The 15175-nt window shown below is 41.6% G+C and overlaps 1 protein-coding gene across 3 annotated transcripts in view; it reads right to left on the minus strand.

Annotated features, from left to right (window-relative positions):
• Positions 1 to 315: 315 nt before the first annotated feature.
• Positions 316 to 15175, minus strand: part of RBL1 (RB transcriptional corepressor like 1) — an 84368-nt gene continuing 69508 nt past the window's right edge. For all 3 annotated transcript variants that reach the window (XM_070420280.1, XM_070420279.1, XM_070420281.1), the window contains 3 exons: positions 6570 to 6718; positions 4243 to 4407; positions 316 to 2777 (listed from right to left, as the gene is read on the minus strand). In XM_070420280.1, the coding sequence (XP_070276381.1) occupies positions 2607 to 2777; positions 4243 to 4407; positions 6570 to 6718 (485 nt within the window). In that variant the 3' untranslated portion in view covers positions 316 to 2606. The remainder of the gene's footprint in view (positions 2778 to 4242; positions 4408 to 6569; positions 6719 to 15175) is intronic.

A 15175-nucleotide genomic window follows, 5' to 3' on the forward strand; every position in this document is an offset into this window, starting at 1 on the left:
AATTCACAATGTTACCCAACCAACACCTATATTAGCTCCAAAATATTTTCATTACCCAAAAGAAAACTCTGCACCCCTCAAGCAGTCACTCACTCCCATTCTCTTCGTAGCTCTTAGAAACCACCAAGAACATTAATTTTTAGGTTACATTAAACTGTTCAAAAGATACAAAGCAGATATTTAAAGAGATGTAGATTCTAAAATGGCTGCACAATTGCTTCTAGATACACAGAAAAGAGCACAAGTATAGTTTTTCAATAATTTCAAAAACTCTAATGTTTTATTAATAATTTTATGTACAATTGATACCAAGTTTTGAAAACTGACTGATAAACATTTCCAGAGTTTCTTATATAGTTAATGTACAAATACTCACTTATATTCTGCACATTAATAATGAAGACAAAAATGACACAATAGTTATAGCTACATTAAAATATATACAAGGATTCAACACACACTTGATGTTATTTGGCTTATAACTGTGTAGATACTACACACAAAAAAGGATGATGTAATTTTAAGAAAAGTAAGATGTGAACAAAATAACTTTTCTTCTTACAATTTAAAAATAAAATTCCTGACAATAATTACTAATTTATAGGCAAATATTAGACTAATTCAAATTAGCCAGGGTTAGACATAGGTTAAATTAAACACTTTGCATTTTTAAAAAATATATTTTTATTGATCTCAGGAAGGAAGGGAGAGGAAGAACGATAGAAACATCAATGATGAGAGAGAATCATTGATTGGCTGCCTCCTGCAGGCCCCCTACTAGGCATGGAGCCTGCAACCTGGGCATGTGCCCTTGACCGGAATCGAACCTAGGACCCTTCAGTCTGCAGGCCGACGCTCTATCCACTGAGCCAAACCGGCTAGGGCACACTTTACATTCTTAAAAATAAGATGTTCAGTCCAAAAAATATACAATTGATAACATTTTCTGAAAAAAAATAATTAAGAATGGCTTAACCATATTCTTCCAGATTTTGAAAACACACTAGAAAAAGTGAATATCGAATAGTTGATTCTTTGGAAAGCTGCACTACCCCTACCTAGTACTGACTGGAAAACATCCTTATGGGGCCCCAGTGATCAGATCCTAATGGGAAACTCACAATGAAAAACTAATACTGAAAACAAAGAGAAGAAAGTAATAACCAGTTGTTTTATTGATGTAACTTATAAGGTATGAAAAGATATTAATGTAGTTTAGAAAAAGGTTCCACTAGCCCAGGCCGGTGTGGCTCAGTTGGTTGGTAGCTTTGATTTCTGATTAGGACACATGCCCTGGTTGAGTGCTTAATCCCAGGTAGGAGACATGCAGGAGGCAGTCCATGAATGTTTCATTCACATCAATGTTTCGCTCTTGCTCTTTGTCTCTCTTCCTTTTCCTTCTCTCTCTCTCTCTCTCTCTCTCTCTCTCTCTCTCTCTCTCAAATTAAAAAAAAATCTTAAAAAAAAGATTTAACTATTAGGGAATTAATTAGACATTGAGAATGACTCATCTTATGATGACCTCAAAAGTAGTATTTCACACATTATCAGGGTGCTAACTCACTAAATAGGAAATTTAGTTTCTAAAAACTCTTATCTGCATTTTATTTTACTGGTTTGAGAAGCAGCTTTCTGTTTTGAGAATTACATGATATAATATAATCATATATAGTTAAGTTAATGGTTCAGAAGCAAAATGATAATAGTTTAAAAAAAGGAGCAAGACCCTTTTCATTAGGTTGTGACACCAGGCTAAGAGGGCTTAGGGTTGGAAAGCAAGAAGTGTGGGTAATGCATGGGCTCAGGTTAAATCTGTTTATGCTCAAGGAGAGGAAGGGATCTAGAGAACCAAGAATAGTAGCGGCACCTGGATGTGGAGTTACCACAGTGGGTCAGAAACAGGCTGGTGCAACAACCTCTGGCCCAACTGCCATGGGAACCAACCCCTACTCAATATGAAATTGAGAACACAAATATCTCAAAGCATGTTTACCAAAAATAGACTATTGACCCTCATATTACAAAGCACAGAAGGAGGAGACATTTGATTATTTTAAAAAGTAAGCTAAAAAATTAGATTTCTCCTTACTTCATCTTAAAAACGAACCCAAGGAACAAACATTAAAAAAATTCTAGGACAATTAATATGTTTAAAGGCACTTAAAACATTCCTTTCTTTCCTTTTTGTTGTTGATCCTCACCCAAGGATATTTTCCCATTGATTTTAGAGAGAGTGGAAGGGAGGGGGAGAGACAGAGAGAGAAATATGGATATGAAAGAGACACATCAATTGGGGATCGAGTCTGCAAACGAGGCATATGCTCTTGACTGGAATCGATCCCCAGACCCTTCAGTCCCCAGGCCAATGCTCTATCCACTGAGCCAAATCAGCTAGGGCAAAAACATTCCTTTCTAATCCAACTCAAAATACATCTCTGTCAACTACATTTTGCATGAATGTTTAAAAAAAAGTGTATAATTTTCGTGCAATTTTTCTTATAATTCAGTGATATTTACCATATACAAGGTTGAAAGTTCTGAAGGATAGAGCCCCAACTTTATGCAAAACAACCTGAAAGTGCTTTTACCACAAAACAGGAAAGGCACTAATGGTTTGCTCTTTCACTGACAACATCTTGTAGTCTTTTAAGTAAAACATCATCATTTTCTTGACAGAGGCGTTTGGCAGGTGATTCTGCATCACCATCAATGGCTATTGCTCGCTTCTTGGTTCTCTGTTCACCTTGCCTTATCATGTTGTTGATATCTTTCAAACTCTGTGCAAAAATAGAGGACATGCATGAGCAAAGGGGAAAAGGGAACTAGCACCAAAGAACGAAGCTAACTGCTTTTTCCTGCCCTCTATCCTGCTGGGGTACAGATTATTTTTTAAAAATCAAGGTTAACTGAATAAGGGTAATTAGAACTAATCTTTTCAGGAGTTTTTTAAAAAAACGAATTTACCTTATAGCAGTAGTTCCCAGTGTGAACATAGAACAGATGCAGCAGAAGCATCTAGGAATGTATTAGAAATGCAAATTCTCATGCATAATCCTACTGACTCAAATGTTGGGGGTGGGGCCTAGCAATCTGTTTCACCCCTCCAGTTGATTCTGATGCTCCCTATAGTTTGAGGTCCTCCTCTTAAAGCAATGCTTTTGAAATTTTATGTACCTTCTAATCATCTGGGGATCTTGTTGAAAATACAGACTCAGATTCAGTAGGGCTAGTGTGAGGCCTGAGCTTGCATTTCTAAAATGCTCCCAAGTGATGCTGATGTTGCTGGTCTGAAATCCACACTCTCAATAGCAAGGCATTACAGAAGTGTTTCCTAAAAGCTGTGCATCACAACTGTGTAGAGCTAACTGCTAAAACTTTGTCACTCAGTAGGTCTATGGGACAGGTATCTTGTCTTCAAGAAGCTCCCCAGGTGATCCTGACCCATGTTTTGAAATCATTGCCTTAGAAATCAATTGGTGCCATCTTTGATTTCATGCATCTTCTAAACATCCTTATGGGAAATCGACTTCTAAGAAGAGGAAATGTAAATCTGTGAGGTGCTCTATCTCAGTGTTTTGTTTGCTAAGTACAGTAAAAACTCAACAGATGTTTGTGGAACTGAATGAGAAAGTCATGAGTTAAGGAGCTGCCCTTGTATTTGGATTGAGTTACAATCTTTCCCAGTACAATTTTTTGCAGTTGGCAGTGATTCTGGCTTCTGGAGACATACTGAACATATCTCCTTGATAGCCCTTCAAATATAAAAAAACAGCAATCATGTCCCAGTCACATCTTCATCATGGTACAGGATAAAGAGAGATAACAGAGCTGTCGATGTAAATAAGAGGAGGCCTCTTTTCAGACTTTACTATCCTTGTTATCATCCACCAAATGAGCTTTCACTTTCAAAGCCTTTCTTTAAACTTATTGTTCCCCATTTCTGACCACTAACAGCTGTTGCATTACTGGTGGCCCTTTCTCAAGATTAAGCTGGAGCAGGAAGACACACGACTCTTGCACTGAACTCCTCCAATACCATGTCAATGGTAATGGATTAAACTACCTCAACTGAATACAATGCTCTTGTTCACAGGAAATTTGCCATAGTATCAGTTCATATTTATTAGTAGTAACTATTCAAAACAGAGAGAGCAGATTAAAAATTACTAACTGGTAATCTGAAATCCAATTTTTAACAAATGTACATACGTTGTTTTGGAGTAAAGTTTTTGTGTACCTTACCTTAGAAGGGCTGCCATTGAACTTATACAGCAGAGCAGTCCTTGGCGTAAGGCCTGACCCATTCTTGTGTGGGGAAACATAAACAGAGTGCTGTTGGGAAATTCGGCGTGGTGAGCCAGGCTGTTGCTTAATATGTGGAAAAGGAGAGAGTGGTGGAGCTTCCATCTGAAATAACCCAAAAGTAAGTTGTTTTAAGATAAAAGTTTTCTTTCTTTTTGGAATTCCACCATATTTTTATTCTTACTGGCATCTCCTAGGTGGGAGTCAGTTATATTGTAGGAACTTATTTATGGCTGAATAAAAGCAAAGAAATGGTCCATTACCCCTTATTTTTCAACAATTACTAAGAGACAAACTAAAATGTATTTTTCTGGATCTTTCAGGAAACCCTGAAGAATTCTGCGTAAGACACCAGCAACACTAAGCCAAGAGTATAGGAACCCCACATCCATTCTCAGAAAGTAGGGGCAAAAAATAATCAATGTCCTAATACTTATAACAAAAAATCTCTCTCAACACACACATACCCACAGCCAAAGCAATAGTAGAGAGCATAAAAGAGAGGCGGAGAATTCTATGAGCCAGAAGGCTCAGTTCAACATAGAACAAGTCTGTTAATGAAATATTAAAACTTTATAATAAAACACAAAAGATTTAGGAAAAAAAAAAGAAACAGAGTTTGGTGAGCTGAGTCTGTACTTTTCTTTAATATTTGTTACAATGTTTCCTTCTCAAGAATAGAGATGGTTCCTTAATTATTACTCATTTTCATCTTGAAGCTAATAAAATTAGTTGCAATTGGCTGATGATAGAGATTACAATATAGAAAAACATCAAGCCGAAACTGGTTTGGCTCAGTGGATAGAGCGTCGGCCTGCGGACTGAAGGGTCCCAGGTTCGATTCTGGTCAGGGGCATGTGCCTGGGTTGCGGGCATATCCCCGGTGGGAGATGTGCAGGAGGCGGCTGATCGATGTTTCTCTCTCATCGATGTTTCTAACTCTCTATCTTTCTCCCTTCCTCTCTGTAAAAAATCAATAAAATATTTTAAAAATAAATAAATAAAAATAAAATAAATAAAAAAACATCAAGTAGACACATCTTTATGTAAAGCAATCAATGTTTTCAGAAAATTTGATAAGATCGCCCCTTTCCTCTCTCACTGGTGCACGGGAACAATCAGGTGTTTTTGTAACATCTTCCAAGTCTGTTAAAAGAATTCAGTGTTGTGATAGATATACTACTTTAATATGTAAGTCAATTATTTAAATTATAACTCTCTCTACAATATAAAAAAACATCAAGTAGACACATCTTTATGTAAAGCAATCAATGTTTTCAGAAAAGGTTCAGCAATCTACAATTATTATGCATAAATTAAATTGAAATCTTGAGAAATACAAACATGTAAACTTAACGTGGTACTCTTTTCTCTATCTAGCTTCCATCTAGCATAGCATATGATGGGAGCGAGAACTTTAGGATGAGTAGTCATGGCCTCTGAGGACAGATAGAGAGCATATTCCTTGGAAGGAACAAGAACAGAAATGTGAAGAGACACACAGATAAACGTACGTGGCTACTGGCTGGGTATAGCTTCTACTATGTCCCTCTTTCTTAAAACTAAAGTCTTATCTATTGGGAATCAAGTTGGTTTTCATACTGGTAATACTACTTTCACAAACTGGTTCGACTGCTAAAGCTAGGATTTGCATAAAAATTTCTTAGCACTGCCTCTATTTATAATTCAGGCCTATCTATATCCTTTGCTCTTTATTTTGCGAAACACATTTATTTCATTAATACAACAATAGAAATAAAAAACAAGAGAACAGTTACCATATGAAATTTTTTTTGTTTTGTTTTGCCCTAGCCAGTTTGGCTCAGTTGATAGAGTGTTGGCCTGCGGACTGCAGAGTCCTGGTTTTGATTCCGGTCAAGGGCACATGCCTGGGTTGGGGGCTCAACCCCCAGAAGGGAGCATGCAGGAGGCAGCTGATCAATGATTCTCATCACTGATGTTTCTATCTCTCTCTCCCTCTCCCTTCCTCTCTGAAATCAATAAAAACATATTAAAAAAAATTTTTTTCCTGTTCCCATCTAGTCCTTGCCCACATGTATACATAATTTCTAGCAACATAATGATAGTATGGATTAAATTTCCCTGTTTTCCTCTGGTCTCTGCTGTATCATACCCTTAATCACTTGTGATTACTAGTATATTTTGTCCTATATAATACATCAGTGAAATACTTATCTAGCAAAATAAACTCATAATAATCTAACTATGACTAAGATATTAATAAAGCAATAAAATATAAAACGTACCATATGGTCCTGATTTGACAAGTCATATTTCAATGCAAATGACTTCACTCTTCCTACATATATTGTATTGTAAAATTTGATAAGATCGCCCCTTTCCTCTCTCACTGGTGCACTGGAACAATCAGGTGTTTTTGTAACATCTTCCAAGTCTGTTGAAAGAATTCAGTGTTGTGATAGATATACTACTTTAATATGTAAGTCAATTATTTAAATTATAACTCTCTCTATAATATAAAAAAACATCAAGTTGCCCTGACTGGTTTGGCTCAGTGGATAGAGTGTTGGCCTACGGACTGAAAGGTCCCAGGTTCGATTTCAGTCAAGGGTATGTACCCTGGTTGTGGGCACATCCCCAGTAGGGGTTGTGCAGGAGGCAGCTGATTGATGTTTCTCTCTCATTGATGCTTCTAACTCTCTATCCCTCTCCCTTCCTCTCTGTAAAAAATCAATAAAATATATTTTAAAAAAACATCAAGTAGACACATCTTTATGTAAAGCAATCAGTGTTTTCAGAAAAGGTTCAGAAATCTATAATTATTATGCATAAATTAAATTGAAATCTTGAGAAATACAAACATGTAAACTTAACATGGTACTCTTTTCTCTAGATACACTTTTCTTTAGATACCTTTACAAATTTTTTTTTAAATTTATTGATTTGAGCCCAGCTGGTGTGACTTAGGGGTTGAGTGTGACCCATGAACCAGGGGGTCAAGGTTCAATTCCCAGTCAGGGCATATGCCCGGGTTGCAGGATTGATCCCTAGTGTGGAGTGTGCGAGGCAACGGATCAATGATTCTCTCTCACCACTGACGTTTCTATCCCTCTCTCCCTCTCCCTTCTTCTCTCTGAAATCAATAAAACACAGCTTTAAAACAATTTATTGATTTAAAAGAAACATCAGTTTGTTGTTCCACTTATTTATGCATTCACTGGTTGATTCTTGTATGTACCCTGACCAGGGATAGAACCTACAGCCTTGATGTATTACAATGATGCTCTAACCAACTGTCTGAACTCACTGTCATTGGTGGCTCTTAGAGAAGCACTAGCCTTGGGTTGGGGTTTAGCTAAAGGGCCTGCATATATTCACATTGCAGAAAGGTGGAAAGACTCTAAAAGGTAAGGCAGCCTTAGCTGGTTTGGCTCAGCAGATAGAGCGTCGGCCTGTGGACTCAGGGGTCCCAGGTTCAATTCCAGTCAAGGGCATGTACCTGGGTTGCAGGCACATCCCCAGTAGGGGGCATGCAAGAGGCAGCTGACTTGATGTTTCTCTCTCATCGATGTTTCTAACTCGCTATTCCTCTCCCTCTCCCTTCCTCTCTGTAAAAAAATCAATAAAATATATTAAAAAAAATAAATAAAAGGTAAGGCATATCCTCATAAATTAAGAAGCATGATAAATTGCTTGTGCTTATTTTTTGTGCAAATACATGGCAGTTGATAGGTGTTCAAAGAGCCAACTTTCCCATGTACAACAGCAACTTTAGTGCTCAGTTTATAGCTAGTATCCTTAGTTGTAAAATGACAGCTTGCGCAAAAGTACTTTTCTATTTATTGATGTAACTCTGAGATAGCTTGTGACAACAGGCAAAACTTTACTCTTTTTTTGGGGGAAGAGTATTACAAACCATTGTTTACTTGTACATACACAAGTCATCTGCTTATAGCAGTTAAGAAAACCACTGGCAATTAAAATTAATGCAGCTTATGAAAAAAAGTTCTCATTCTTAGTACACTGGCTTACAAACACCGAGAACATGGATAGAAGCATGCTTCCACATTAGCAAAACCAGTAAACTCAAACATGGTCCACAGGCCAAGCAGCCCAGGGAATCTTCACAGGCATCTGAGTCCCAATTTGGATGTCCTTTTCACTCTTGCTATTTTTTTTCTTTTTTTGCACTCTTGCTAGCTATGTGGTCAAATAACTTGAGGAAATGCTGCATATTATATCCTCCTCTTGGAAATTCAGAATACATATTAGTATATTAAAGGCTTTGAGAAGTTTTTTCAGTTGGGAAAAAAACCACATGTTCACTTTAATTCCATATTTATCACTTTTTTTTTTTTAATGCACAGTCCCTCTTCCCCATAATACTTATTACCATCCTGGGGAACAGCGTTCCAAGGTATACTGCATAATAGCTATTGCAGGTTACAGTATTCTCATGGATTGATTAAAATTATTTAATGTTCTCCTTGGATTAGAAATTTTTGGAGGCAGAGACTATATAGTCATCATATTTCTTTCATCCCAATTCCAGTTGTTAATATTTACATAAGATAAGGGGCTATACTAAGTTTGAAGGAACCAAACATTTAAAAGTCTGGCACCTTCATCAGCAGATGAGTGGATTAAAAAACTGAGTTACAGCCCTAGCCGGTTTGGCTCACTGGATAGAGCGTCGGCCTGGGTCCCAGATTCAGTTCCGGTCAAGGGCATGTACCTTGGTTGCAGGCACATCCCCAGTAGCGGGTGTGCAGGAGGCAGCTGATCGATGCTTCTCTCTCATCAATGTTTCTATCTCTCTCCCTTCCTCACTGTAAAAAATCAATAAAATATATTTTTTAAAGAACCAAAAAATCTGTGGTACATCTATACAATGGAATACTATGCTGCTGTAAAAAGGAAGAAACTCCTACCATTTGCAACAGCATGGATTGCGCTGGAAAGCATTATGCTAAGCGAAATAAGTCAGTCAGAGAAAGATAAGTATCACATGATCTCACTCATTTGTGGAATATAATGAACAACATAAACTGATGAACAAAAACAGATCCAGAGACAGAGAAGCATCGATCAGACCATCAAACCTCAGAGGGAAGGTAGGGGAGGGTGGGGGTAAGGGAGAGAGATCAACCAAAGGATTTGTATGCATGCATATAAGCCTAACCAATGGACACAGACACCAGGGAGTGAGGGCATGAGCCAGGGTGTGATGGGGATGGGGGGAAAGTGGGGGGATAAGGACACATATATAATACCTTAATCAATAAAGAAAATTAAAAAAAAATAAATAAAAAAGATAGAATGAAAAAGAAGTCTGGCACCTTGAATTCTAACTAAACATGATTTTATTTAGCTTTTTTTTTTCATTTCAAAAAAAGAAAACAAAATGTCAGTTATCCTTTATGCAGAACAAAGATCTCTACCTTATAGACTCTGTAAGGACACTAGCACTCTGAAATTAAAGCCTTAGTGGGCCTGGTGACTATCTTACCACATATACATTAGGATTGGGAGAGAGAATGAGATTAAAGGTTTGCCTGACTGGTGCTATTACTGTTACAAATCTGTTTCCCCTCAGAGGGTAGGAGGGAACTTCCACCTAATATAATTAGAGACACATGGTAATATGTTTGTGAAATGAACCAATGAACATTTAACTTAAGAAATGATTCCCCCCAATAATTTTAGTACCCACCTTACAGCATACATAGTTATTCCAATACTAGAGGCCCAGTGCATGAAATTTGTGCACAGGTAGGGTCCCTAGGCCTGGCCAGCAATCAGGGCCGATCAGGTTTCCCACCTCCCTGCCTCTTCCTTCCCTCACTGCCTGCATGCTGCCACCACGCGGTTCCCCACCTCCTGGCCTCCCCCTTCTCTTGCTCCCCTCAGTACCCTGCCACCACCGCTGGTTGCCCGCCATGTTCTGCACCACCCCTGGTGGTCAGCGCATGTTATAGTGAGTGATCAAACTCCGGGTAGAACTCCCGAGGGGACAATTTGCATATTAACCTTTTATTATATAGGATTATTGACTGTATTCCCTAGGCTGTACTTTACATCCCCATGTGGTGGTCTTTTCAATATTTGAAGATACTTTTTTTTTTCTGTATAAAACCTACCTTTCCTATAAGATTGCCTTAAACCAGGTGACCTTGTGGGTGACACAGAGGTTGGAGAAATAGGATGAAGGCAGGCAGTTCCTCCACTCTGGGAAAGAACTGTGCTTCAGGAATGAATTTCTATGCAATAAAATTAGTGAGATTCTAGAATCATGGCATTTTCTCTCATTGCATTCTTGGGGATTGTCCTCCTCAGATACATTTCTCTAGCAGAGGCTGATGAAATGAGCAGCAGAGACTCTAGAAACGAGCTGTAATATGCTATTGCTAAGTCTGTTTCCTATATTCCTATATTTGATGAATAGACAGCTGTGCAAAGTTGTCCCATTGTCTCCAACACCAAGGAGAAGATCATCGCAATGCAGAATCAGCTACAGCAGAACATACAAGAAGGACTGCGGATCAAACCGGCATCTTTTCAAGTATCAAGAAAGGGAGTCATTCTACTACATGATAAGTTTTCTACAAATAATGTCGTGGTCACTTTCTGTGGTCATGTGGTCAGTGGTTAGTGGATGAGAAGCATCAGAGTGTCTGGGAGGGTAATCTTCAATTGAGTAAACACATGACTTTAATTAAATCTTGAGTTTAATCTCTCGTTTCTAAGCCCTGTGCCAACTCAGTACCAGTAGATTATCTGTCAATATTTAGTAACCTTAGAAATTCAAACACACAATTGATTCTTGATTTCTGCCAAGTCATATCTCGGTTTGTGTTTGATAAAGCCTTCAGATAGAAAGCAATTCTCTGGACCCAGGCTGGGTAGCTCAACTGGTTAGAGCAGGGGTGGGCAAACTTTCTGACTCGAGGGCCACAATGAGTTCTTAAACTGGACCGGAGGGCCGGAACAAAAGCATGGATGGAGTGTTTGTGTGAACTAATATAAATTCAAAGTAAACATCATTACATAAAAGGGTACGGTCTTTTTTTTTTTTTTTTAGTTTTATTCATTTCAAACGGGCCGGATCCGGCCCGCGGGCCGTAGTTTGCCCACGGCTGGGTTAGAGCCTTGTCCCACTACGCCAAGGTTGCAGTTCCGGGCACATATAAAAAGCAACCAATGAATGAATAAACAAGTGGGGCAAATCGATATTTTTCTCTCTCTAAAATCAATAAATAAAAAACAAAAAAAGAAAGCAATTTTTAAAACATCTGTTTCAGAAGAAAATGCTTTTCGGCTCTTCTGTGAAGGAGGTAAAACTCTGAGAATTATAGCTAAAGCTAAAGTACTATTGGTACTAACTAAATAATCCTAATAAAGCAAAGGTTTATCCCAGAAGGCTCTGAACATATCAGAATTTGTGGAATTACTGATGCAAACCAGACACTGGAAGAGTGGTCTCAGTTTTTCCTTTTTCACAGTTCTCAGCCTGTGACATTTGCTCTTATTATTCTTCATGCCTTGTCTCTGACTTCTCAGATTTCCAAGGGCTCCAATTCTTGCCTCATTCCTTTCAGTCAGGAACTCCTCCCTAGTACCACTAATTGTGAAATGCGGGAGAATCAAGATGGCGGCGTAGGGAGCGGACCTGTGTGTGCTGCTCTCTCACAGCATCATTGAAACTATCAACTATGAAGTAAACAACCGCCACTCAGAACCATGGGGAAGTTGGCCCAGTGGGAGATCTACAACTGGAGGAAAAGAAAGAAGCGCAGTGAGACTGAGTGGGAGCTACGGAGGCACCAAAACCAGAGGTACGCAGTCACACGCCACTCGGGCTGCAAATGGATTCTCGGTTTTTTACGAACCCTCGAATCCTCTGGGCTTGCTCGGGGCAGGTCTCTGAGGCCCCAGATCCCACAGGGAGAGGCGGCCACGGCCTTGCAGTGGTCGGAGAGCGAGGGAAGCTCTGACACGCGGCTGCTCGCCGGCACTGAGGGACAAGAAGTCCTGGTGTCCCGGGGAGGCGAGGGGCGCGAAGACGCCGCCATCGCTATTTCCTCCATGCTGGCAACTCCCTGTGACCCCGCCCTACCCTCAGGGCTGTGCCAGAGGCACAAGAGGGAATGACTGTGCTTTTACAAACTCTCAAATCCACTGAGCTGGTTCGGGCGGGTCTCTGAGGCCCCAGGCCCCAAGGCGAGAGACGGCACGGCCTTCCAGCCGTCAGAAAGCGAGGGAGGCTCTGGCGCTCGGCTGCTCGCCGGCACTCGGGGACACAAAGTCCTGGAGTCCTGGATAGGCAAGGGGCCGCTGAGTCTCCGCCCGGCGACTCCCTGTGACCCCGCCCTACGCAATTTACATTCCCATCTGGGCTGTGCCAGACTCACAAGTAGAAACGCCTTTGCTTCTGCAAACTTTCAAATCCACTGAGCTGGTTCAGGCGGGATCATGAGGCACCAGACCCTACGGGGAGAGGCAGCACGGCCTTGCAACCATCAGAAAGCGAGGGAGACTCTGTTGCACAGCTGCTCACCGGCACTGGGGGACACAAAGCCCTGGCAGAGATTCAAGGGGCTGCGGAGACTCAGCCAGTGCTATTTGCTCCGCAATGGCAACTCCCTGAGTCTCAGCCCTAATCAATTTACATCCCCATCCAAGCTGTGCCAGGTGCACAAAAAGACCCACCTGCGCTTTTGCAGCCTATCCCAACAAATTGCAGACTTCAACTGCTCGCAGCCATGGGAGACACACTCAAGAAGCAGACCCAGGAGAACCAGGATGGCGGCATAAGGAAGAGACCTGTGCGTGCTACCTCACACAACAACATCGAAACTACCAAATATCAGACAAACACCTATCATACAGAACCATGGGAAAGTTGGCCCAGTGGAAGCCCTACAACTGGAAGGAGAGAAAGAACATTGAGACTGAGTAGGATGTGACACCAAGTACAGAGCCCAACCCAACAAACTGCAGATTTCAACTCCTCGCATAGAAAGAAGCGCATTGAGACTGAGTAGGATGTGCAGAGGCACCAAGTACAGAGCCCATCCCAGCAGGCTGCAGATTTCAGCTCCTTGCATCTGGGAGGGACACAATCGGGGGGCAGAGTCGGGTCCGGGGCCAGCCAGGGCTGGGCCTGACTCGGCCGGCACTGTGGAACTGCTGTACCAGCAAGCGCACAAACATGCCCACTGGTCCCAGTCTCTTGTGGGGCGCTGGGGGACAGCAGACAGGCAGTCTGTGCACTTGGTGGAGGGCAGGAGTGCTGGATGTTCAACCACCAGGAACGCCTGGAGATTTTGTCTGGTGGGGAGCCGCCGGCAGGGGACAGAGGGCCAAACTTCCTGTTTCCCCGGTAAGGCTGGGATGGCCCCAGTGAGGTCGGGATGGCCCCGGTGAGGTTGCAACGGTCCCGGTGTGGTAGGGACGACCCCGGTCAGGTCGAAACGGCCCCCGTGAGGTAGGGATGACCCCGGTGAGGTCGAAACGGCCCCCGTGAGGTAGGGACGACCCTGGTCAGGTCGAAACGGCCCCGGTGTGGTAGGGACGACCCTGGTGAGGTTGAAACGGCCCCCGTGAGGTAGGGACGACCCTGGTCAGGTCGAAACGGCCCCGGTGTGGTAGGGACAACCCCAGTCAGGTTGAAACAGCCCCGGTGTGGTAGGGACAACCCCGGTGAGGTTGAAACGGCCCTGGTGTGGTAGGGACGACCCCGGTGAGGTTGAAATGGCCCCCGTGAGGTAGGGACGGCCCCGGTGAGGTTGAAACGGCCCTGGTGAGGCTCAGACGGCCCTGGTGAGGTTGAGACTACTCCAGTGAGGTTGGGACAAATAAAGGGGACCAGTATGGACTGATGAACAGGGGTAGATACAGAAGCAGAGCAACATTGAACAGAATGTTAAACTACAGTGGGAAGCCTGGGGAGGGTTGGGGGGGGGATTAAGAGACCAACTGAAGGACTTATATGCATGCATATAAGATTAACCAATGGACACAAGACACGGGGCGGGGGGGGGGGGGCGCGGGGGGTAGGGGCCGGGGGAATGTCAAGGGGGGGGAAAAAAGGAGACATATGTAATACTCTTTGTAATACTTTAAGAAATAAAAATTATTTAAATTTAAAAAAAAAAAAAAATTGTGAAATGCGAGACTGCAAATATCTAGGCTCCAGACCTTTTCCTGTCATGTGAGAGCAGTGACTTCCTAAGGATTTCTTCACTGTTCCAACTGCCAAAGGACTCTAAATTAGAATATTGCCAGGCTATGCTGGTTAGGATTCTAGTCACACTGAATTTTTTTCGTCTTGGATTTATAGTATCTCGGGGTAGGAAGAGACCTGATTAGGCTAAATTAGGCTATCTAGAGCCAAAAGCTGAGAAATGAGAAGGATATGTTTCTTACTTCAGCCGCTATAAGTTAATTTCCCTATCCCATCATAGAAAATATAGTCTTAAAGCAACCCGTAGGCTTCTGTACCCTTTGAAACCTTACCCTTTGAAGTGTATTATCTCCACCCTGCCTTAGGACAAATTGTGTTAATAAAAGCAAGGGTCCTAGACAAGGAGGGAGTCTTCAGTTCCTTTAGCTGAAGGTCCTCTGACCCCCAATGCCTTTCAAAATTATATCTTGTCTCCAGATTCTTTATTAGTCTCTGGATTCCTATGTCATCTACACGCAGCCCCTTTTCCCGATTCCTGAACCCTTCTTGATGCTGGGACATGAACCCCGGCACCAAGGTTGAGGGTTTGATCCCTGGTCAGGGCACATACAAGGATCAACCAAAGAATGTATAAATAAGCGGAACAACAAGTTGATGTTTTTCTCTTTCTTCTTTCCTCTCTCTCTCTCTTTCCCCAATCAGTAA

Source organism: Myotis yumanensis, unplaced genomic scaffold (assembly GCF_028538775.1).
Source record: "Myotis yumanensis isolate MYYU_CA2020_CCGP unplaced genomic scaffold, mMyoYum1.0.hap1 SCAF_7, whole genome shotgun sequence".
NCBI classification, from domain to species: Eukaryota; Metazoa; Chordata; class Mammalia; order Chiroptera; family Vespertilionidae; genus Myotis; species Myotis yumanensis.